Below are 25,665 nucleotides of genomic sequence, written 5' to 3'. Positions count from 1 at the left end.
GATCAAAAAATGGTTTGGAATAGAAAGCCTAGACAAAGAAACAGAGAAGATAAAGAGAATGCTTCGAAAAGCAGGAATTAGGACGTACAAGAAAAGAGGAAGCAGAATAATTGAACTAGTCAGAAGAACCAAGAGAAAAACAAGAGCGGACAAAGACCAAAGGGGAGTAATATAAAGAGTAGGATGCGCGGAGTGTAACAAAATTTACATAGAAGAAACAAAGAAGAAGATGCAAGAAAGGATAAAACAGCACCAGGATGATATAAGATTGAAAAGGGACAACAATGCGATATATAAACATCAGAAAGAGACAAACCACGGGATAGGGTGGGAAGGAGCAGAGGTCATAGAAGTAGAGAACAGAACTTTGGTGAGAAAATGGAAAGAAGCCAGGGAGATTATGAAGGCAGGAGACAAAGTGATGAATTGGAATGCAGGATTCTCGATAAATAAAGAATGGGGGAAGATTCTGCTTAAAGAAGAAGAAACAAAAAATAAAAAGAAAGAAAGAGAAAACATTAATAAGGAAAATAAGCAGGGGTGCCCACAAGGGGGGCTATGACGCAAACTGCGTCATTGAAATATTTGGGGGGGTTAAAATCTATATAAATATGTTTGATGAGGGGGGGGGTAAAATTAATCGAAAAGAAGATTTTTTCATGGAAGAACACATACGGATAGACAATTGGGGGGGGGTGCGTCATAGACATAAGGGTGGGTGGGCACCACTGAAATAAGGATAATTGGAGGACAGAATGTATCCAGCGAAAAAGTAAACTTTTAATTGGACGTGTGTGCAGCTAAAAGTGAAAGTGAAAGCCACACAAATGTTACTTTTTAATGAAGGGGCGGAACTTAATTAAAAGTTGATCTCCGGAGGGTATATAAGTGGTAACTAACTCTCAAGCAGCCAGAAGGAGTGGAAGTCTGATGAAGACACAGTTATTGTGTTGAAACTGTTACGTGATAGTGTTTTTTTTTTTTTTTTTTTTTACATATCATCACATAGCCTTGCTCAGTGAGTTATCGGTTATCATAGTGATAGTCTTTCTTTTATGAACACATGCATTTATGATGTTGATACATTTCATTTTTGACAGGGTAGGCGCGTTCAGATTTTGGTGGTTGAGGGAAGCCTCAACTGCAAAAAGTTTGAAAACCCTCTGTTCTATAACATTACGTCAATAGTTACTGGTAGTTTATTAAGGATACACGTTTTTGTAAATATATGCATGCATTTATAAGAAGGAGCTCAAGAACTGTCCGCTGTTCCAAAAGCTCAAGGAACGTACTGTAAAATATTGAAATATATATATATATATATATATATATATATATATATATATATATATATATATATATATATATATATATATATATATATATATATATATATATATATATATATATATATATATATATATATATATATATATATTCAGATTAATTCTTTGTGCCAAGTTAGTTTGTGTAGTTTCTAAATCTGTTGTTGATTTTCCTTTCTAATTTGTAAATGCGGTGTTAAAATAATAATAATAATTATAATAATAATAATAATAATAATAAATATAATAATAATAATAATAAATATAATAAATATAATAATAATAATAATAATAAATATAATAATAATAATAAATATAATAATAATAAAAGTTCTTAAAAACAAATTATTTAAAACTGCAAGTTTCAGTTCGAAAAATAAAACTTAACTATTAGAGCTTTTTTTTTTTTTTAATTTCTACTCTTCCTAATATTATTTTGTTACACAGTTAAGAAATTATTAGAGAGAGATATTTTTTTAAGATTTCTTGTTGTTTTACTACAACAGCTCGTATGATCAAAGACAAAGAAATTTCTGCTTTACGTAGATAATACAAAACCAGTTAATATTGAACGGGAGACAAAGAAAAGAAAATTCGTAATTAGTACAAGACATAATAATTTTGATGTTTAAAATTTTTCATTTTTTTAAATGTTGTATAATCTTGGTACAGTAATTATATCCAAAATTATATCAGTTTCATTTTGCTCCACTACAAACATGAAAGTATATGACAATTTGGAACTATCTATGTTGTTAGGCGCAAGAAAAAAGTACACAGGGTGTCCATAAAGTCCGTTGGCACCCCGTGTATCTTCGAAACGATTGTGAATATGAGAAAACGCAAAAACACATCCGTCATTATTGTGGGAAGCGTGAATTTTGAGTTATAAAAGATCCATCCCAGACACCACCTTACAGGAGTACGAGGAGTCAACTTTGAAAATTTCAAATGGTACAGGGGGTCGAGTAATATATCGTTGGAAGAGTCTTAACAAGAGAAATATTTTGTCAAAAGTTTCAAGTCGCTATCTTGACCTCATCCAAAATGGCAGGATTTCACATGTCATGTTCATAAAGTCCGTTGCTACCCTTGTATCTGCGAAATGATTGCGAATATGAGAAAATGAAAAAACACGTCCGTGATTATTTTAAGGAGTTGCAATTGTCCCCTCCCCTTAACCTCGATGCAAATCCTAGAAGGTTAAACTAGAAATTTCATTCCTTCTCAATTCAACTTCTCACATTTTCCTGTCTCACTTTCTGTTTCACTATTTTATCTACTGGTATATTGCTTGAAATACATTTAAAAGTATCTCTGATACATGGTTCGATTTTAATGAAATTCGTACCACAAAACATGTCTATAGAGAGCATATTGATCATAATTTGAAGGTTCCAGTATAGGTGACACCAAAGTTGGTAGAATATAGATCCGGGTTCAATTCTTTGTGAGAATTTAAACTATAGAGACATATTTCTTGTAGCGTTAATGATGAAATGGGACAAATTCATTCCTTTCTGATTAATTCACTGACGGTGGTGGAGTAGAATGTGAATCGAATTTCTGTTCTGTTCTTTTAAGATGATGGGACAGAGAACAAAACGCTTTGAATGCGGAAAAGGAAAGTAAAAGAATAAAGTCGGTCTTTGAAAGGTAAAAGAACAAAGTCGATCTTTGAAAGGTAAAATACCAAAGTCGCTCTTTGAAGGGTAAAATACCAAAGTCCATCTTTGAAAGGTAAAAGAACAAAGTTAACTTCGAAAGGTAAAGAACAAAGGTAAAAGAACAAAGTTGAACTTTGAAAGGTAAAATAACAACGTTGAATTTTGAAAGGTAAAAGAACCCTAGTAGCAGAGACAATTTGTAAACCGCATGCTGTAAGCTTGAATCGTAAGTCGGCCAAGCTTGCAGTCAACTTGATTGGAAAAGCGCAAGTATGCCGCTAGCTGGATTCTAGTAACGAAGTTACATGGGGTCAACCTTGCATTCAGTGTTCCATTCAAGCTTGACGCAAGCGTTCTATAAGTCAAGTCAATAGCCAATGAATGTCCAGTGATGCTATGACGCTCTTTGAAGGGACTAAAGCATCGCTTGCGAGTACAACAAAAGGCAGACTGTATGAAAGCACGCGGGGGCTCAGTGGTAGAGGTGTTCACCTCCGGTGCTTGGGGTCCCTGGTTCGATCCCAGCCATGTGAACTTTGTGGTGGACAAACACCGTGCTCGTGAGTTTTCTCGTGGTTCTTCCGTTTCCTCCCACTTTTTCATTCCACCATTTCACTCATCTCTCATCATCACCGTCTCCTTTAGCCTAACCGGAATAACCGTGGGACATAAAACTTAAAGATTTCATTTCATTTTGTGTGAAAGCATGCGTTTCAAGTGCAAGCATAGAAAGTCAAAAGCCAATCACGCGCCAACTGGCCGAAAGCTTTCTTGCTATTAGAGAACAAAGTCGATCTTTGAAAGGTAAAAGAACAAAGTCGATCTTTGAAAGGTAAAAGAACAAAGTCGATCTTTGAAAGGTAAAAGAACAAAGTCGATCTTTGAAAGGTAAAGGACCAAAGTCGATCTTTGAAAGGTAAAAAAACAAAGTTGAACTTTGAAAGGCAAAACTAATTTATCGTGCGAATATTGGCAATTATAAAACGTGCAAAATAACAGAACTTTATAAGTATAGTTGATACAGAAATTTTACCTTGAAATGATAATGAAGGAATTCAAAATAGTACAGTGAATGGTTTAGTTGTGTCAGCAATCTGTTTCGTGTCAAGTAATAGTTATGATTTAAACCATTTGCATTAATGATTGCGAGATGATATTACATCTTCTCCAATTAGAGAAATAACACGCACAAGAGCACAACATCGCAATTATGGATGTACTTGATTACATGTATACCAAAAACAATATAATCAGCATGTTATCCAAGTTGAATGATTTGATTGACCTAATCGAGAAATACATTGTACTTTACTTTTAATTAATAAATTACACAATATCGTAAAATAAATGATAGTTTCTCTAATGATTTCAATAACCATGTTCCTTCTACTTGTTTTAACAGGTACATTTTGATTGCCAGACCAAGTCAATTTCCTGTGAATATTGAAGGTAATGAAAACTTGTCGAATTTCTTAAAGCTGTTGAGAATCCATGCTCTCTGAGCCTGTTTATTTAAGCTATATGTGAAGGTATTGTTCGAAATGAACGGAAAGTTATTGTATTGCATTTTACTGATATCTTATTTGTGTCCAAGGGCGCCCATGTTGTGGTTTCCAAGGAGGGGCAAGTATAAGCGACATTCCAAATGTAGTCTCAAATTTTGCGGTAACAATTCTAAAATATTTATTGGGTTTTTCCTCTAAAGGGAGGAGCGAGCGCCCCACCTTGCCCCCTGATGGGCACCCTTGTTTGTGTCTATTTAAATCGTGGGTTTACTGTAAATGTCCCTTATTTCCTGACAATAAAATAATGTAATGTATATTTTTCTGCAGTAATTGTTGATTGAAAGCAGGAAATTTTTGTTATTATTTAGTCCAAATTCTATTAGTTTCGCGAATTGAATTTAACCCTTTTCCGGCTGAATTTATTTTTTTACTATAATTTGATATGATGGTAAAATATAGTACATTGAGGGTACATTAGACTATATAAAAATAAATTCTGCTTCAATTGTTGCTAAATAATGCTGAGGTGAAAGGGGACTCAGGAGTCCCGTCAGGCGGTTCGGCTTCGACATTATAACGCATACAAGAGAAATAATGTATGTGTAAAGAAGATGGGACTTAAAAGTCCCGACAGTCGGAAAAGGGTTAAATCCGGATGGCACGGTGACTCAGTGGTAGAAAGCTTACCTCTGCTGCATGTGGTCTTCGTTCGATTCCGGCCAAATAAGTTTGTGATGGACAACACCATGCCCGTCGGGGTTTCCCGGGAACTCCCGTTTCCCCCCACTTTCTCATTCCACCAACTATTTCATCATCATTCACTTGCCTGAATCATCGTGTCCCTTAGCCTAAAGGACACAATCGTGTGACGTTAAACTTAAATATTTCGTTTTTCATTTCATTTGAATTTGAATCTTAAAATGAATAAAACTGTAATTGTACTTGTTGTGCTGAATGGTTACGAAACGTGATCTCTTACTTTGAGGGAAGAAGATAGGCTGAAACTATTTGAAAATAAATTCATGAAACGAAATTCGCATCCAAAAGGAGATGGCGGAAACTTGATAACAAGAAGCTGCATAATTTATACGGTTTACCTAACATTGTTAGATCATTAAGTCTAAAAGATATACCACATTGACTTGATACTTAGTCTTCCGTTAAAAGCGCTGCTATCGGTTGAAGGAATTCCACTCCCTTTCGTTATCCGCTCTCTCGCTTAGCAACAGCTGAACCCTCATTGGCTAAACGCGTGAGCGTGTGAGGGTGAGAGTTTTAGTTCGCATTTTTGCCACGGCTCAAGACATTTTGGCAGCACTATAGCAGGTTCAGGTGGGCAGGTCATATAGCCAGGATGTTAGAAAGTAGGAACGCTTTCAAAATTGTAAGAGTAAGTATTTCATAAGTAAATTAAATCTACATAAATATAAATGAAAGTGACTATGATTATGACTTAATAACTCTTGAACCACCCGACCGATCGCGATCAAATTTTCAAAATATTTTGAAGTTTGGTCCTGGAATGCTTTTTATCACTTCACTTTGAGAGTGCATCTTAGAGGAGGGGGAAGTATTTAAAAATGATCGAAAATGACCGATATTAGTGTCGAATCCATAGTTTTCGGGGTAGCTGAGAGGAACAGTGACACTTACGTTGCCAGTTAATATATATAACTTACGTTGCCATTTCTAGCTGAAAGATTCCATGGCTTGATCGTTGCGGGGTTCTCTATTTCCTCCTATATTTACATTGCATCTTTTTATCTTCTACCTCCTTTCTCTCACAGGGTATATTTGCCGGACGTTAAACTAAAGTTTATTATTATTATTATTATTATTATTATTATTATTATTATTATTATTATTATTATTATTATTATTATTATTATTATTATTATTATTATTATTTCATTTCCAATGATTAAAACAAATTTCAGCATTATTTCAGAAAGCTACGTATACTTGTTATCATGATGGACACGTGGTTTTTTTGATACGTATTTTCAGTTTAAAGAGCGGAATAGGAAGCAAGTATCGAATGAACTTCCTGTACAGGGGTTCCTGTTCGAAGAGTAAGAGCTGCAATCGTAGGAAAACCACAAAGGACGGTAACAAATGACACCACATCCTCTATCCTTAACACAACTTACAAATGTTAAGTTTTAGTTATTTGTTAAAGAGAAAAAGTTATGCAGTGTATTTTTGCTAGAACATTTATCTATTCTTAAGCAAAAAAGCTGGCTCAGTGGTAGAGCGTTCACCTCTGGTGCGTGGGGTCCCTGGCTCGATCCCAGTTTGCGCGAAGCAAACTTTGTGGTGGACAAACACTATGTGCGTGGGTTTTCTCGGGGTTCTCCCGCTTCCTCCCACTTTATTCATTTCACCATTTCCTTTATTTTCTCACCATCACTGTTAACCTAGCCGGCATAACCGTGGCACGTAAAACTGAAAGATTTCTTAGGCAAAAAACAGATAATCCAAAATGCGGTTGTAGGACGGTTTGATGGATATAGGAACACGTAGGAAGCCCAATTGATAACCAGCGGATGAACTAAGTCCACATTTCTTGAATGCGGTATTTCCAGATCCGTTTAATACTCTTTAATGAGCGAGCATAAGCGTTGGAGTTTTTCCTTCGTAATTCAGAGATTCAATATTGAGCTTTCCGGCCGTCCATTTTGTGACTAGGATTTTGTCAACTTTCTATTCATTGTTTGACTTCTTGTGTTCTATGTCCTTCTACAACACCGAGGTTATCATAGACGAGACGTGTACACCGAACCACGACCGGCATTTGAATCCAGTCCATCATCCAAGATTAACCCTTACACCGTTCTCCATCACATTATCTCACCTCTAAAAGAGTTGATTGACAGGAACATGCTACAAATTCTGGTAATTTCATTGCTGCTGCTTCCAGAAGGCTAGCAATAAATAAAACATCTAAATAAGGACAGGATTAGCGAGGACTGTACTATAAAGTTAGGATTTAGATTTCTGGGCATTCGGCATCTATGGCCATGTTAGTCTGTGACAAATGAGGGATGTCGTTCTTCGGCGATTTCACTACCCGAGGAAAGAGAAGGAAGGAAGCGGCCTGGGGCTTATATAGTAGGTACCATCCGGGCATTTGCCTGGTGTAAATGAGGAAAACCTCATTTTGGATGGCTGCCTGAAAAAATCTTTTACACTTTTTCGACCAAGTGTCTCCACCGGGAACTGAACCTGGGATCTCTTACGCCGAAGGCAAGAGCGTTAGCGACTACGCTAAGCAGGGCCACAATTCACTGTACTGGTTCTCAACCTTTTCCACTGGCTACGCACTTTACTCAGAGCTCACGTCATCATGGCACACTTGTTTGATTTTCTATTAATAATAACATAAATTATATTAGTATAAGATAGAAAAGAAACAAAACTTCCGACCGAGATTCCTCCTGGTATATGGGTAGCGTACACTAGAGACCTGCACGGGCCGGGCTCAGCCCGAGGCCCGAAGCCCGGCCCGGCCCGCGGGCCGGGCTTGGGCGGGCCGACAATGTTATTTCTTCGGGCCGGGTCGGGCTTGGGCTGGCCGACACTGATTTCTCTTCAGGTTGGGCCGGGCTGGGGCCGATCAATTACAATTCTTTAATAATTATTGACTTTCGTTAAATTGGAATAAAGCCAAATGTTGAAGAAGTGTGTCCGTGAAAAATGTAACAAAGAATGCAATAGCTATTTACAGTTTCTGTTGCTTAGCGGCTCCACTTTCACTATAGAGGATTGCAGGCATTATGCGGTAATTTGAGCTCTGACCTTTACCTTCACTAAACCCAAAATATGACAAGAAGAGGTGGGACTGTTTTGCCTGTCGCAAAACAATATTGCCATCTTCACTTTATGCTAAAAATAAATTAAGTTAGATTTTTGCTACAGGGAATGGAGTTTTTGTTCTCTCGATGACATGCAAAGTTCTAACAGGCAATAGTACCATTCGGAAGGCAAGCGTCAGGTTGTGAACCAAAGTTTAGAAAATGTTTCTGAGGGTTAGGTCAAATTTAGTACTATATTTTGAGAATGATTCGGGCTCGAGCTAATTAAAAAAAATATCGGGCCGGGGTCGGGCCAAAAACTTTTAAAATTTATCGGGCCCGGGCCGGGCTTGGGCCAAGAATTTTGAAAAACTTATCGGGCCGGGCCGGGCTCGGGCCGAAAATCTCTAAAACTTTTCGGGCCCGGGCTGGGCCGGGCCTAGGTACGTTCGGGCTGGATTGGGCTCGGGCCGAAAAATTCGGCCCGTGCAGGTCTCTAGCGTACACACGGAAAAGAAAGTATTCTTCAGTTGACAAATTTTCTTTTCCCAATAACTCGAGAACAAATGAATTAATCTTGATTTTTTTGTCGTTATCCTTAGAATATTTATAATTTGATAACTTGATAAAATAGGTACTCTAATAGATTAATATATTGTTGAGCTATTAGGAAAAGAAATTTTGTCAACTGAAGAATACTTTTTTTTTCGTGACTGTACGTGCCTTTTGCGCGGGAGACTCGGATTCAATTTCCGGCGGAAGCTCATGTTGTTCGGATCCCACGCTAATCTGTAGGTTCGCGTCTCATATGGCCTCGTTGCTAGAAGGGACTCCAAAGTTATATCATTAAAAAAAAAAAAAAAGCTTTCAACCGAAGCAGAAGCTAAAACAAACGGAAAAGAAAAAAACACTGAAGAGATGAAGAACCAACATCAACTAAATGAAGGAATACTGGGTATGTCAAAGTCTGAAGAAAATAATTGAAAAAACGTTGTTCTTATTTAGCCGAGATGGAAAAGAGAATATGCGTATAAAACTATAACTTTCTATAAACTAGTGTCTCTATGTAATATTGCGCATCATTGCTGCCAATGGAGGTGTTCACTGGTACTTACATTCGGGGAGCACGGTGTAGACTGCTTACATCTGGTGCGTGGAGGTCCCTGTTCAATCCTCGGCCAAATAATTTTGTAGTGGACGTGGACAACATCGTGTCCGTGGGTTTTCTCAGGATACTCGCATTTCCTCCCAATTTCTCATTCCACCAATTGTTCCATCTACATATACTTGCTTTAATCATTGTCTCCTTTAGCCTAAAAGTCATAATCATGGGACGTTAAACTCAAAGATTTCATTTCCACTTCAATTGTATAGCCTGTCTCAAAATTGATATTAACTAATTATTTAGATGCTTCATGACTTTTAACTTCTACACAACCTATGGACAGCGCAACATACCGGTTGGGAATCACTGATAAAAGTTATAAACATACTTACATTAAGGACTCCTGAAACTATATTTTGGTTAAATGGGCGCCGATGGAAAAAGGCGAACAATCAGAATCATTAGACTGAAGATTGAGGAATAAAACCGCACTTCAGGCGTGGACATTTCGAATCCTACTTCGGTCGTGGGCACTTTGAGTACACACAACGGGCATGAGCAATTTGAGTCTAATTTCGAGCATGGGCACTTTGAGTCCCACTTCGAACATTGGTTTTCTTAATTATCCTTGAGATTTCTGTGTTCGAGTCCCTGTCACAATGCTTCGAATGAAAGCAAGTAAAATGAGTAACAAGTAAACAGGATTATCAAATAAAAGAAGGAAACTGGACAAATTAACTTTATGTGGTTACACACTGGCTCAATGGTAAAGCGTTGACCTTTGGTTCAAAGGGTCCCTGAATGAGTCCAAGGCCACGTGAGATTCTGGTGAATAACATTGTCTCCGTGGGGTTTTCTTGGCCTTCTTCCGTTTCCTCAACACATTATCATTTCACCAAATCCTTCATAATAAATTACTTTCACTAATCACCCATCTCCTTTAATCTTAAGGGAACAACCGTGGGTCGTAAAGCCAGAAATATGATTTCATTTTCCCCGTTCTACCTACAGAATATGTGACCATACATCAATTCTCGAAAATAACAATCCTGTTTCTTAGGAAGTTACGCTTAAGCCATTTACAAATTCAACTTGTATAAAATTCAAGTTGCATAAAGGTTTACGAAATGCGTTACTTTTATAAGTCGGTGAGTTATGTAGTTGGGTTGGATAGTTGAATTTCTTCTTATCTCTCCTTCTTCGATTTTTTCTTATAAATGGTAAAACACATTGGTCCCATTTCAAACAAGGATATTTTTAACTATTCTGGATGGCTTTGAATTCACGTTAGCCTTCATCACCATGGTAGGTGAAAAGATTGAAAAATAAAATATCCAAAATTGTCCGAGATTAGTGTCAAATCCATAGTTTTTGGTATCAGAAAAATTGTTGACCGGCTTGAAATAACTTTTGAAACACAGTATCGCTTCAAGGTGTGTTTTTATCATATCACTTCGAAAATAAAAAGTAAGTATTCTATGGGGTAGAGTATTTCAAAATTTATGCCAAAAGTAGTTATGTTCTGTATTTTTATCATTACACTTTCATTGAATTACGTTATCATAAAGGGAAAGGATAGGGGATTCAAATATTTCTCATAAACCTATTCTACCCGTGCGAAGAACGGACATTTCAGCTAGTTATATAACTCAGTGTGTTCAGCTAGTTATTAATAAATAATCAGGTTAGTGTGTTCAGCTAGTTGTTAATAAATAATCAATTCAGTATATTCAGCTAGCTATTAATAAATAATGAAAGCAGTGTGTTCAGGTAGTTTGAAATAAATAATCAAGTCAGTATGTTCAATTAGTTATTAATAAATTATGAAAGCAGTGTGTTCAACTAGTTATTAATAAATAATCAAACCAGTCATTTATTAATAACTAATCACGTCAGTATGTTCAACTAGTTATGAATAAATAATGAAAGCAGTATGTACAACTATTATTCATAAATAATCAAGCCAAACAATTCTTAATAAATAATCAAGTCAATGTGTTCAATCAAATCAGTCAGTTATTAGTGAATAATCAAGTCAGTGTGTTCAACTAGTTATTAATAAATAATCAAATCAGTCAGTTATTAATAAATAATCAAGTAAGTGTATTGCAATGTTGTTGGTGTTTAGTAAGGTGTGTCATCGGTCAAAAAAGATTGGGAACCACTGCGCTATATCGTAGAAAATTTTAGTTTCTTTAAATAGTCAGGATTTTTACGTTTTTCTTGCGGGAGTCCCAGATTCGATTCACACAGGAATATATGCGATTCTGATCACAGGTTCTGATCCCACGTAGCATAGTCGTTAACGCTCTTGTCTTTGGTGCGAGCAGTCCCGGGTTCGATTACCGGTGGGGACATTTGGTCGAAGCTTTTTCAGGCCACTCATTCTGAGTGAGGTTTTTCTCATTCACACAAGACAAATGCCGGGGTGGTACCTAACATATAGGTCCCTGGCCGTTTCCCTTTCCTTGGATAGTATTATCGCCGAGGGACGTCATCCCTTATACGTGAGGGGCTAATGTGGTCATAGATCTGGAAAGTGCAGAAATCTAATTCCTAATTCCTAATTAGATCTAAATAGTAGGTTAAATAGTAGGTCCACATATCATATAGGCTCGGTCCAAATAAGCAAATAAAAATATCACAGAGAAGTGACTGCACTACTTAAAGTGCATTCCATTGATAATATTTGTGAGCTCATACTTGTAATTGTGAGTAAATGTGAAACGTTTAATCTTTATATAACAAATTCCTGTACATAACATACCGTAAAGTTCAATAATCGTAAGAATATAAATAGAAATTAATTAGTCATCAAAGTAGGAAGTGTTATTTATCTCAAAGAATGATGTCACGTAAATCAATTTGGAGTTATCTCACATCGCGAGAATTAAACTAGATAAAAAATTGATTATTCTGCTTCTGTTTAGATTTGCCTTTCATACTTTTAGATCTTTAGTTAGTAAAATCACAATCTGTCTCAAGTTTGAGGGGGCCGCCGTGGCTCAGTGGTAGAGCGTTCACCTCTGGTACATGGGGTCCATGGTTCTATCCCATCTCGGGCCAAGTGAACTTTGTGGTAGACAAACACCGTGTGCATGGGTTTTCTCTGGGTTTTCCCATTTCCTCCCACTTTCTTCATTCCATCACTTCATTCATTCATCATCACCGTCTCCTTTTAGACAAACACCGTGTGCATGGGTTTTCTCTGGGTTCTCCCGTTTCCTCCCACTTTCTTCATTCCACCATTTCCTTCATTCATCATCACCGTCTCCTTTAGCCTAGCAGGCGTAATCGTGGAACGTAAAACTTAAATATTTCATGTTCAAGTTTGAGGGATTTTTTTTTAAGCAGTATTCTTATCCATGTCTTCCCGAAGATCGTCTTCCGAAAAGTTTTTGAACATAAACCATGAGAAAATATTTAGCACTGAATATGTGAGAAGCGAACAAGATTTTATGACATATTTCTGTATTACAAAGCCATTTAAATCTATAAATCACTTGTTAATATTCTAGCTTTGTTTTCTGTATTATAACCAACTAATCTCCCAAGCATAGTAGTGAATTATTGACAGCCAGACGGATTTCCGTTATATGATGTGTGGACAGCATATTGACTACATTATCGTTATTTACCCAATTTTAATTAAACTTAGCATGAGCTTTCCACCGGTATGGAAAGTAGGGTTATTATTTAGGTTTCAACCCCGTCAACAGAAAGGGGCAAAAACGGGATAAAACCAGTTTCATTTTGAATGTTTGCATGACGTTAGTGCACGTGGCCTCGCTAGCGGTAATGAGTAATATTCTTGTCTTTGGTGTGAGCGATCCGTGTGGGGATACTCGGTCGGAAAGGTGCAAAAGTGTGGTTACCCTTGGTTTCCTTCATTCACACCAGGTAAATGCCGGGATGGTACCTAACACAATTGTCCCAGGCCGCTTCCCTATAAGTTTATTTCTCCCCAGTTACCAGGGTAGTGTAATTGCTGAGAGATGTCATCCCTCACACCTGACGGGCTAACATAGTCATAGATGCCGAAAACTCAGGTACCTAATTCCTGATCATATCCCTAAGCCGTTAGTGCACAAGGCCCAGATTCCATTCTCAATGAATGAGCAAAGAATACACTACTGTGGACCAGATCACACTTTCAACTTTTAGCCTCATTCTGTATAGCCTCGCTGCTGATGCAAATAGTGCCATCCTCAGAGCCGTACTGCAACCCAGGGGCCCACCAGAAAGGTACTTTCTGGGGGGACCACTCACATGTACGTACTCCTCTCCTCCAGTGGCGGCGGTTGGACGTTAAAAGTGGGGGGGGCAAGATATGGTCTGAACAATTGTATATCAATGTTAGATTTCCTGATTGTTTCTAACACTGTTTAACGAAAGGTTGTATAACTAATAGGATACTATCTTTTTTCACTTAAAATACCGCATATCGTATTTCTATTTTATTAAGTAAATTCATAAGAGCAATACAGGTACGTATTAATCCTTTATACTCTTAAACAACGAAAGTGTAAGAAGAGATTTAAGTTTTTGCTCATGAACATCTTAAAATTCTGTCTGGAAAATTGTGTGATTAGATTATTTAATAAATTTGCAAAACAAATAAATAGAAGGGATAATATTAATCATAGTAATGAATAATGACGCTTGTTTTGCAGAAGTTATATTGAAACTGGGAATTAATGAACAACTTATACTTTTAATTCCACACATGCCATTAAATGAATGTTTTTAGTCTTACGGTTAGAAAATGAAATACATTAAGTACTGCAAGCATATGCTATGACATTTAAGGAAATATGCAATTGCAATATTAATTGCTTTGAATTGCAATTAAAACGCAATTCCTGTAGTTTCCTTAACTCCACGCGAAGACAAATAACTAATACGTACTCACGCAACAGCAAATATATGGCACCATTTTTCTATGAAACAGTAATACTTACAAAACCTTTACCAGGGTCCACATTCTGGAAAATAAGTGAAAGTCAGGGAAATGTCAGGAAGTAAAAATATATCAGATGAAGCCAGGGAAATGGCAGATTGGTCAGGGAAAGTCAGGGAAAAATCGATTTAGGTTCATTGTTCAATTACTGAATTTATGAAACAAGGTTGATTTCTTTACTGTTAATGGATGCAAAATCTGTGTTCTCAGTGATGATATTGAGGAGTCAGTGTTCTGTGATATAGTTGTTGAAACTAATTTTCTGCGAGAAACACATCTAACTGCATCCTTACATATTTGCTCAAAAGGGTAGACGCTGTTCTAGAAGAATTGCATGGTGCCAAGAGGATATCTGGACAAGTGGCTGAGAACGCGAAGAAATAGTATCTCCAGCTCACAGTGAAAGCTCAGACTGAAGAATTTAAGGAACACTCGAGTGAATTCATAGCAAATGACAGAGATGTATTGGACTTGATGAGTTCTTTACTTAGTCTTAGGAAATGGGAAGAACTTCGTAGACTTATGGTCAGTTATGAAATTGTGTTTTATCTTCTTTCACGGAAACGCATTTTTTGAAAGTGGTTTCACAACAAATAAAATTCTCATTGTTGACAACTTACAAGAAGAATCTTGGGTGGCTCAACGGATCATATATGATTCTGTGATGAGAATAAGTGGATCATCAGGATTAATAATTGCAAGAGGTATGATAAATTCAGTAAGTAGTTCAATGAGACAATATCAGGTGTATTGGGAAAAGAAAAGAGAAATGAATACTGGAGACGAGAAGAGGAGGGAGAAACGAAAGATTCAGCAACAACTAAAGGTGTTGGAGGAAGAAGAAAAGAAAATTAAACTAATTAAACTGCGGAGACAACAAGAAGGATATTTATATCAATGAAAAGAAAACTATGCGAGAAAGGATGAAAACAAATTTCTAAATGGGTTGCATTTAACAACTGCACCAGCAAAAGTGTGTGTTACATAATGTGTATATATCTGTGTTTTTCTTTTAATAATCAGTAAAATCATGTATGAACTGTTTATTACTATAGGCAATATTATAATATTATATTTGGTATTATAATGTGTATTTTTTCCATATCTTAAGTACTCCGTATACTGCACACTTTCGTTTGTAACTTTACAATTTCTGTAATATCTAGGCCTAATCAATATCGGCCTAATGCACATGTTTGTAAATTTACATTCCTTTGGAAAGAAAATTGAAAAAGAAAACAGAAGCGGAAGAGAACAAGGCCAACTATGGGGAGTCTAAGGTTTCTTTCTTTTCTCTATATTTTAAGTTATTCAGGGGTCAGGGAAATCTGGAACTTTCGTCATGGAAAGTCAGGGAAAGGTCAGAGTTTTTTCCTCCAATTGTGTGAATACCCTGTTTACATTTCCAAATAAAACTATATAAATGAGGGCGTCACTTCAAAAAAGTGGGGGGCAACTGCCCCCTCTTGCCCCCCCTAATCGCCGCCCATGCTCTCCTCCCCCGACAATAAAAGGGAGTTCGAGAGTGTTACTCGGATCAAGTATGTTCAAAATCCTTAAAATACAGTGCTAAAACTTTTTAGGCAGTAATTTCTTCTCTGATACTGACTGATCTGAGTAATGAATAATCCCCCATCCTTCTCTTGCAACTGTACAAGCTTCATTACTTCTCATCTCCCCCTAAAATAAAAATGGTAGATCACACAGTCAATCAAGTGATGACTATTTTCCACGATTACTTTAGTTGATTTTTAAGCAACCTGGTGAATATTTTCTTTACTGATATCCGAAACACTTACTAGCCAAACCATTATGATACATCTAATATCTGATCGCCTCGCAGGACAGGAGCAATCCGATTTGGTGTGGAAGCAGTGAGGCATTGATAAGTGGTTGAAAGCATGGAGCATCACATTTGCACACTTAAGTCACCTAATTCCTGTAAATTATGGGGAGAGGAGCGATGAGCTCGGGTCTGTCATTCAGCGACATACCAAAGGTGTTTAATTGGGTTGTCATCGGTTGAGTTTGGTGGCTATTGCAACAATTAAAATTAACCATGATGCTCCTCGAACCATACAGAACAACGTTGTGTTGTGACAAGTAGCGTTGTCTTGCTGAAAGATTCCATTGTCAGCTGAAAACATGGCCGAAATGAATAGGCGTATATGATCAGCAATGATCTAATGATAGCTAGGAGCCATCATGGTGACCTTCACATGCACTACTGGGTCCATGGATGACCATGTGAAGGTTCTCTAAATCATAATGAAGCTAGTACGGGCCCGTCGTCGTCCTATTGTGCAATCTAAGCAGCTGCTCCCCTGGAAGATAATGGATTGTGACCCGACGATCAATGTGATAAAGGCAGTATCGTGATTCATCGGACAATGCAATATTGCACCATTGCTCGGCGAATCAATGACGATAGGCATGTGCTCATTTCAGTTATAATCGATTATATTGTGCGAAACGTCGGCTGCGGAGGCCTGTATCTAAGACTGTACGATGAGCTGGGTGCTCAGACACACTCGTGCTCTGTCTACTGTTAAAATTTGCTGTTAATTGTGCCACCGTTTGCGTCCTATCCTGTTGTACAAACCTCGACTGTCAATGACGTGCGACATTTTTAATGAGGTGCGGCCGTATCATGTTTTGCGGTTTGGTGCTGGTTTCGCCGTCTTTTCCCCATATTTGGAAGACACTAACCATGGCAGCTCGGGAGCACCCGACAATCACACTGTTTCCGAGATGTTTCCGTCTCGTGATTACAATCCAGCCACTATCAAACTCGGATATATCACCAGCCTTTCTCATTCTACGCATAGGAACCACATTGTATGATAGAGGAAGATCGCCGTCTAGTGAGCGGTTCTGCTGCGTCCCCTGACTCTTACATCAGCCCAACTACTTCGGTCAAAAAATAATGGGTGGTCATAATGGTCCGGCGGGTGAGTGTATGCTTAGAGGTGAAATCGCCGAAAGATAGATGAGGTGAAATGATTAAATTCAACTTAATATTGAAGTTTGCTCATTTACATAGTACTTTAAGAAAATTTTCCATGAACACTTTCGTAAAAGAAAGTATTGTACTTTGATGTATTATGAAACGAGGGGAGGACACGGTAACTCAGTGGCATAGCTCTCACTTCTGGTTCGAGAGATCCCTGGATTGATCCCGACGAAATGAGCGTATAATGGACAACGTCTTGTCTGTTTTTTCGGATTCTTCATTTTCCTCCCACATCCTCATTCCTCTATTTCCATTCAAAATCATTCACTCTCATTAATTCATCCTTTACTCTTAGTTATAAAGGGCACAATGAGGAACATAAAACAAATATTGCATTTCATTTGATGTAATATGGTGCATATTTTCTTCCAGGCTTCCCAATCATCTCCATAGTTGTGTTGAAATTGCTAAAGAATTAACGTGTTTCTTCCAGACATGTTTTTTTTTGGAGGGGGGGCACTGTCCCCCGGAGCTAACGTGGGTTCCTGTCACCACGGCATGGCGCGTCCTCAGGTTGCGGATCGAGGAGAAGGCCTCCCGGCAAATTATGGATGCGTTAAAATATTAAATAATACATTTGATAAAGTGGATAGTTTCAAATATCTAGGATCAGTATTAACAGAGGAAAATCATATTCACGAATAAATTAAATGTCGACAATAAGCAGGGAATTCGTGTTACTACTCGGTTCAAAATCTCTTGTCGTCGCGAATTCTATCGAGGAATCTGAAGCTTAAAATATACAAAACGATAATCATGCCTGTTGTTCTGTATGGTTGCGAAACATGGTCGCTTACTCTGAGGGAAGAGCATAGACTGAAAGTATTTGAGAACAAGATCCTTAGACGAATATTCGGACCTAAGAGGAACGGGAATAGGGAATGGCGGAAACTTCATAACAAAGAACTACATAATTTATATGGTTTACCCAACATTGTTAGGGTCGTCAAGTCTAAGAGGCTTAGGTAGGCAGATCATGTAGCTAGAATGGAAGAAAATAGAAACGCTTTCAAAGCCTTGACTGGAAGACCAATCGGAAAACGACCATGGGGAAGACCTAGGCGCAGATGGGAGGACAATATTAAGATAGATCTCGCAGAGTTAGGAATATAAAGTAGAAACTGGATCCAATTAGCTAAGAACAGAAGTCAGTGGAGAGCTTTTGTGAACGCGGCATTGAACCTCCGGGTTCCATAGGCCATAGAGTTAGTTAGTTAGTCCCCCGGAGCTCTTAGAGTGCTCCCCGGAGCAGACCAAAAGAATACGTCTATAATATAATAATAAATAAAATAGTACCAGAAGTGCCCCCCCGGAATACTACGTGTGCCCCCGGAACATTTTTTTCTGAAAGAACGACTAGATGAGTGAGTTTACTTCATTTATATATATATATCTTTAAACATATATATAATACAACAAAACAATATATATAAATAAAACAATATATATATTTAAATAAAGTAAACTCAGCTCTTAATTCTTTACCAATATACATGGTGTTTCAAAACAACGCTGTCAAGATTTGGGAGATGATTCCTGACGCCAAGATAACACAAAAAGTATAGACCAACCTGAGTGTACAAATGCTTCCTTTCGGGCTTATAGGCTGCCGAAAACATGAAAGATTAACTTTAAAGCTTTATAGCTTCAAAACTATGGGACCTACCGTAGTCGGGTCAAGACTTCACTTACGAACTAATATGTGCGCTATCCAAAAATACATGTTTCAGGATCCTAAGGTACTCACGCAACAATTTTTATAGAGCGAATTTAGCTACGCGCATATTATCTGAAGTACTTACCAACTACCTCTATAAAAATTGTTGCGGAAGTACCGCAGGATTCTAAAAATTCGATATTTGGATAGAGCACATAGTAGTCCCGAAGTGAAGTCTTGACCCGACTACGGTAGATTCCATGTTTTGAAGCTATGGACCTTTAAGGTTCATATTTCATGTTTTCGGCAGCCTATAACTACGAGAGGAAGCATTTGTGCACGCAAGTTGGTCTATACTTTTTGTCTTATCTTGGTGTCAGGAACCACCTCCCAAACGTTATCAGTGTTGTTTTGAAACACCCTGTACATAAAACCCCATTCAGATAAGGGAATTTGCTACAGCAAAATTAAAATATGTATAGGAACTTACCTATTGCAATTTCAATGTTGATAGAAAAAATTATTAATGACACACAGAATGCATTACGCACAAAAGTATGTTCCATGCTTCACAAACTGAACGTATTTTCAGTTTGATTCAAACAACGCTACGCGTGAGTCAATTCCCATCCACGTCTTAGCTCCGCCCACCACCATTCGTCATTCTTCCCTCAGACCACTAGTATCACTTGTGTAAGTGTAGTTTATCACAAATAGACATCATCCTAGATAGTTTCTTCCTGTAGCCGTATCTTTTCCTTCGCTAAGCAGTGTCTAGTGAGACTTGTATGTATGTAAATACGTCCTGCATTGTTTCATTATAATCAGGACCTATTTTTGTTGAAGCTTCCACATAATTCTTCATAATGCATAGTTATTGGCATATCTGGTGGCGGCCCGTTCTTACAGACTGCAACACTTCTTGTGTGTTAATAAGAATTTATTCATGAAATTAAAATAATTAATCGAATAATCTATTTATGTATTTATTAAAGGATACCGGTATTTTACAAATAGATTTCCAGGTCATTTTTTTCTGAAATTTAGAAATGAAAAAATGAAATGAAATCTTTGAGTTTTACGTCCCACATTTACACCGGCTAGGCTCAAGGAGACGATAATAATGAGAAATGAATGAAATGGTGGAGTAGGAGGAAACGGGAGAACCCCGAGGAAGCCCACGCACCGGTGTTTGTCCACCACAAAGTTCACTTTGCCCCGAGGTGGGATCGTACCAAGGATCCCATGCACCAGAGGTGAGCGCTCTACCACTGAGTCACCACGCCCAATTTAGAAATGAACAAGAAAACAAGAAAACGTGAAGTCAGCCAGAGACTATGCTCAGTTCTATCCCAGTGTTCGCCTGGTGAAACTGAGGAAAATCTTCTTAAATCTCAGTCAGGGTTTGAGCCCCGTATTCCTTGATCGGGAAGCTAAGTATTGCGTATGTAGCCTACCTTTGTTTGGTAAAGTGAGCGTGAACTTTGTAAAATAATTCTATTTGAATACACAGGAAGTAGAGTTGAGTTGATTTTGGGAGTCCCTTTCAGCAGCGAGGTTAAATGAGACGAGATCTACTGATTAACGTGGAATCCGAACCACATGACCTCCCGCCGGGAATAATACACATGAAGTGTTGCACACGTAAATAGAAGTTGTACAGAATATAACATTTTAAATGTGGCTTCGTTCCAGTTGATGTTATGTTCTTGTATCTTCTCATTTTTATACAGGGTGGTTCAGAGTCGACTGACAGTTTTCAAATTTGAATATTGCGCATGCGCGATTGCTTGGATTGGGTTGCCGCTAGGGGATGGAAAGTGGATAAGATGCCATTTCATAAGAACAGTGCAACGGTTATAATGGATCTTTAGTGTAATGTCAGGTAACAATGAAATGTCTGAACAATCGCTGAACTTGAATGACTGGCTTCATTTCGTAATAAGTACGAACACAGAAAACACATTGTTCAACTCTCCAACAATGTCCATCGTAACTATTATTGTATTCCTATAAAATAGCATCCTATTCTCTTCCAATCTCCCACCTGTAATCCACTTCAAGCTATCGCGCCTGCGCAGTATCAACTTTGAAATGTGTCAGTCGCCTACGTGCCATCCCGAATCATAAATGTATGGATTAGGATGTATGCAACCCGTTATGCAAGTTTGGTTGCATCCATGGTTGCATTATGTTTAGGATAGGTTTATTTGTATTGGAAATTATATTGGCAGGTTTAATGACCATTACCCTGACCATTAAACTGGTAGGTTGATGATGCTTTCAAGACATAGATGAGACGTGAGTCTTCAGCTTAAAATGAGATTCAAACCACATGCGCTCTCATTGGGAGTCACTCTTACTCTGTAATGCCTATCATATAGCTAATCCCGCTCCACGATTTAAAAAAAAAAAGCCATGGGATTTAACCCTTAATATGGCAACACTGAACTGAACACAAACAGTACAGAAATGAAAGACAAAAGAAGCTAGAGGCGTATGACCTTATCAACAGGAGCAACCTCAAAACACAAGAAGACCACTAGTCGTTTAAACACACGGCTGATTCTGTTCGGCAAGTGAACAATCTGATTTACGATATTGCTTGTATTAAATAACCTTATTATGATTACTTTTCTTTAAAAACACGAAATATTGCTATAGACCTATTTCTAAAGTCACCCGGACTTATTGTTCTGGAAGAAGAAAGAGAAGATATCTGCGGAAAACAGGCTAAGACGGGATAACGCAAAATCACACTCGGCTCGAAAAACGCAACAAAAAATTCAGGAACTTGATGGCATCAAACCGATGCCACATCTAGCGTATAGTCCTGATCTTACCCCTTCGGATTACTACCTCTTTCAATTTATGACGCTTTTCCTGACGAAGTTCCCCCAACCAACATGAGGCGGAAACGGTAGGGACTAATTTCTTTGTCCCTAAAGACAATACATAGTGTCGACGTGGAATCGAGGAACAGGCAGGAACACGATTGCAGACAGGCCAACACGACGGACTACACTTTGAATTAACCTGCTTTTATTGTACTCTAATAAATACAGGTATGTTGTATCAGAATATTGCAAGATTTGTGATTAAACCTTGTATTAACCCTTAACAGGAAACGTAATTTTTTTTCGCTTACAGGAAATGTGTGTCTGTGGGACACGGACATGTATAAAGCAATATCTTTTTAAAAAAATCATATGTGTAATGTAAATTAGTTAAACTTTATATTTTGTACTGCGAGGAAAATATGATAAACAAGAATTACATCCATTAATTCGGTTCTATTGGCATATAAATTCAGAAAATATTTCAATATCTAAAGAAAAATAGTACATAAATTTAAAAAGTGACAAATTTTAAGTTAGTATAATTCTACACATTACTACCATGCAAATATGCTATTTGTCCACATGCAGCTACCCTGTTCAAATGTGCTATTTGTCCAAAAGAGCGTGGAAACGTTTGACGGACATGGTAGCTCTAAATAGAGGTCGTCCGAAAGTGTTTTGAAAATGGTGAATGCATGTCTTCATATCCTGATTTACAAATAGAACAGAACATTAGGAGAGCAATAAGGGCTTTATTTTCAGATAGGTCAGTAGATCTGTAGTTTGACTTTTTTCTACTTCAAATTTGTTTCGTCCTTCTTCCAACTTCATGTTGAAATCTTTTCAATTATATCATCAAATAAGGTAGACCATATATCAACTTTGCTAGGATTTTCCCCCCAAATTTCTTACATGGGTGGCTATACCAGGCATCCCTCTTACTACGTTTTGATGAACCCTTCGGTTTCTTAGTGGTTCATTTTAATTCCAAACAAACCTGTTTTTACCTCTGTATCTAAGGCTTTCATTATCACATAAAACTTGAGTAGGGCTGCTCACCTTGACACTTCTGTTATACTTGACCTCACACTAGTGCTCTCAACGGGTCGGGTCGGGTCGGGTTGAAGACCAACCCGACCCGACCCGTGACCCGAATTGACTGACCCGACCCGATGACCCGACCCGACCCGACTGACCCGAACCGTGATCCGATCTGATTGACCTGACCCGATAACCCGACCCGAGCTGACCCGGTTGACCCGACCCGACAACCCGACCCGACAACCCGACCCGACAACCCGACCCGAGCTGACCCGATTGACCCGACCCGACAACCCGACCCGAATAACCCGACCCGACAACCCGACCCGAGCTGACCCGATTGACCCGACCCGACAACCCGACCCGATCTGACCCGACCCGACAACCCGACCCGAGTAGCCTGACCCGACAACCCGACCCGACTGACCCGACCCGACAACCCGACCCGAGTTGACCCGACCCGAACTGACCCGATCCGAGTCGGGTCGGGTCGGGTCACGGGTCGGGTCGGGTCAACCCGACCCGTTTGAGAGCACTATGGTCACGACACTGGGTGAACGCCAAAATGCACTCACATTGGGAAACTAGTTTTAAAAGCATAATTTTAGAAAATAAAGCATAAAGCATAATTTAAAATATATAGCACAATTCTTGGAAAATTCTCTTTAACTGAAAGTTTAACATACTGTGTTAATATTTTTTAAAGCCAATATTTACAATGCAAAATCATTGAGAACATAACAATGCAACAATGAAAAGCTTATTTTCATTTCTGTAAACTTATCGGTGAAATCCTTTGATGTGGAGAAAAGAAAAAAGTAAAAGAAGAATTTTTTCTGCCAACAATGAATAGTATGCAAGAACTCCATACTATATTGTTACAGTGACGACGCCAGCTTTAAGTTCTTAGGGGGGCAAAGGAGGGGCAGATACATTTTCGGGGGGGGGCTATTTGCCATACCAAAAATGACATATTTATTACTTTTGACTTATTTTACATTACATTGTGTATTTCGTTGCTGTTTTTATGTTAGATCTATATGATTATAAATTAAACTTATTTCAAATAAAATTTGTAACTAACAAATAAGTAACGTCTGCACATGAAATATTTTTCAATGAAACTTTTGAAGCCTAAACATAAATTGAATTACTTTCGCGTAAGCTACAAGTAACACATTCGTCTATATGCTACGTCTCTCTCTCTCTCTCTCTCTCTCTCTCTCTCTCTCTCTATATATATATATATATATATATATATATATATATATATATATATATATATATATATATATATATATATATATATATATATATATAGCCAGAGAGAGAATTTACGAGGAGCTGCTGAAAATGTCGTAGTCCAATCCAGAAGGAGTGTAGGTACTAGGTAGAAAAATGAAACCGTAGTTTAGAAAAACATATCTCTGTATGTACAAATATAAATTTTCATATTAATAATGAAATTCTTATTGTTTCTCAGGCCTCTGAAGTGATTATGTGTGCCCAAACAGATAATTTCACGAACATCCAGATCCTTACTGTTATAACATTTTTGTTCCAGCAAGGAAAGTCACCGAAGTAAATTAATGAGGAAATCAGTGAAACACCACGGGACTCTCCTCCGTTATATATGGTGGTGAAGAAGTAAGTGGCTTAGTATAAACGTAGCAATTTCTCAACAAATTATTCTTTACATCCAGGATGATTAAAAGCAATGACTCTTCCTGGAATCATGGGTGCAATTTGTGACATTATTCTTGAAAATTGCAGCATTTCACCCAGTGGTGGATATAGCCCGGGGCCGGAGGACCTAGGCCACCCCAGTTTTTGTATGACAAAAATAATTTAAGCAAAATATATGTCAGGAGAATAAAAGGGTAACGGCATTAAGAGAAGTCTTCTTCCAATTTGACCGTAATGCTGATCAATTTCGCTGACGAATAGTAACCATAGATGAAATATGATTGTACCACTATGATCCTGAATCGGAACAACAGTCAATGGAGTAGTAGCACTCATTTCTCCATCGCCCCAAGAAGTTCAAGACACAGAAGTAGGTTGAGAAACTGTTTGGAACATTCTTCTGGTATAAGTATGGAGTGGTAGACTACCTCCTCAATGGTCAGATATTTAATCCAGAATCTCTACATTACTTACAAAACTGAAAGAAAAATTCAAAGTTCAACGCTGCGGAAAATGAAAAGAAAGGAATTCTGTTCCTTCAGGAGAATACACCTGTCCATCAAGCCCCTGCGAACATAACTGACATTGCATAATCTAGGATTTCAATGTCTAGATCATCATTCTTATTCCGCAGATTTAGCTCCGTCTAACTATTACGTGTACTTATTTCCCAAACTTAAGTAACACTTGAAAGGCGCCATTTTAGATCTGATAGGGGTAGTGCTACGAACAGTGGTGCGAGGAAATCTAGATTTTTTTAACTTTTCTGCAAAAGCTGGAACACTGTACAAGGTAGTATATTGACTCTCGGGGGAAAAGAAGAAGAAGTAAAACTTCACCAATCCACGTGCACTCCTTCTGGGTTGGGCTACGAATTTTTCAGCAGTTCCTAGTCAATATGGTAGACGTCACGTCAGTACTTTGAAACAAAATAAGTAAAGGAGCACTAGTATAAACCAATTACTAACTAAAGATCAGCACTCTGACAATACATTTTATTGGGAATCAATTTCTTCCATAATTTTATTATTATCATTTGCAGGAAGGGAAAACACAACTCTTTTTATCTCCT

General features: G+C 37.9%; 2 protein-coding genes across 4 annotated transcripts in view; one reads left to right on the top strand and one right to left on the bottom strand.

Annotated features, from left to right (window-relative positions):
* LOC145666974 (zinc metalloproteinase-disintegrin-like 4a) overlaps positions 1 to 19,660 on the bottom strand; it is a 131,041-nt gene extending 111,381 nt beyond the window's left edge. For both annotated transcript variants that reach the window (XM_081734620.1, XM_081734621.1), the window contains exon 1: positions 19,517 to 19,660. In XM_081734620.1, the coding sequence (XP_081590746.1) occupies positions 19,517 to 19,592 (76 nt within the window). In that variant the 5' untranslated portion in view covers positions 19,593 to 19,660. The remainder of the gene's footprint in view (positions 1 to 19,516) is intronic.
* The window catches only part of LOC145666975 (cilia- and flagella-associated protein 206), a 224,542-nt gene that overhangs the window by 120,621 nt on the left and 78,256 nt on the right, over positions 1 to 25,665 (top strand). The window contains exon 1 of one of the 2 annotated variants that reach the window (XM_081734635.1): positions 4,421 to 4,441. The exons of the other annotated variant lie outside the window; for it this stretch is intronic. The gene's annotated coding sequence lies outside the window, so the exon portion shown is untranslated. Of the gene's footprint in view, positions 1 to 4,420; positions 4,442 to 25,665 lie in introns of those variants that run through there. 2 annotated transcript variants of the gene reach the window in all.

The sequence above is a fragment of the Thermobia domestica genome, chromosome 12 (genome assembly GCF_964235325.1).
Source record: "Thermobia domestica chromosome 12, izTheDome1.hap1.1, whole genome shotgun sequence".
In the NCBI taxonomy this organism is placed as follows: Eukaryota; Metazoa; Arthropoda; class Insecta; order Zygentoma; family Lepismatidae; genus Thermobia; species Thermobia domestica.
Note: the sequence above shows the minus strand (reverse complement) of the source record. Positions and strands in the feature narration are given on the sequence as shown.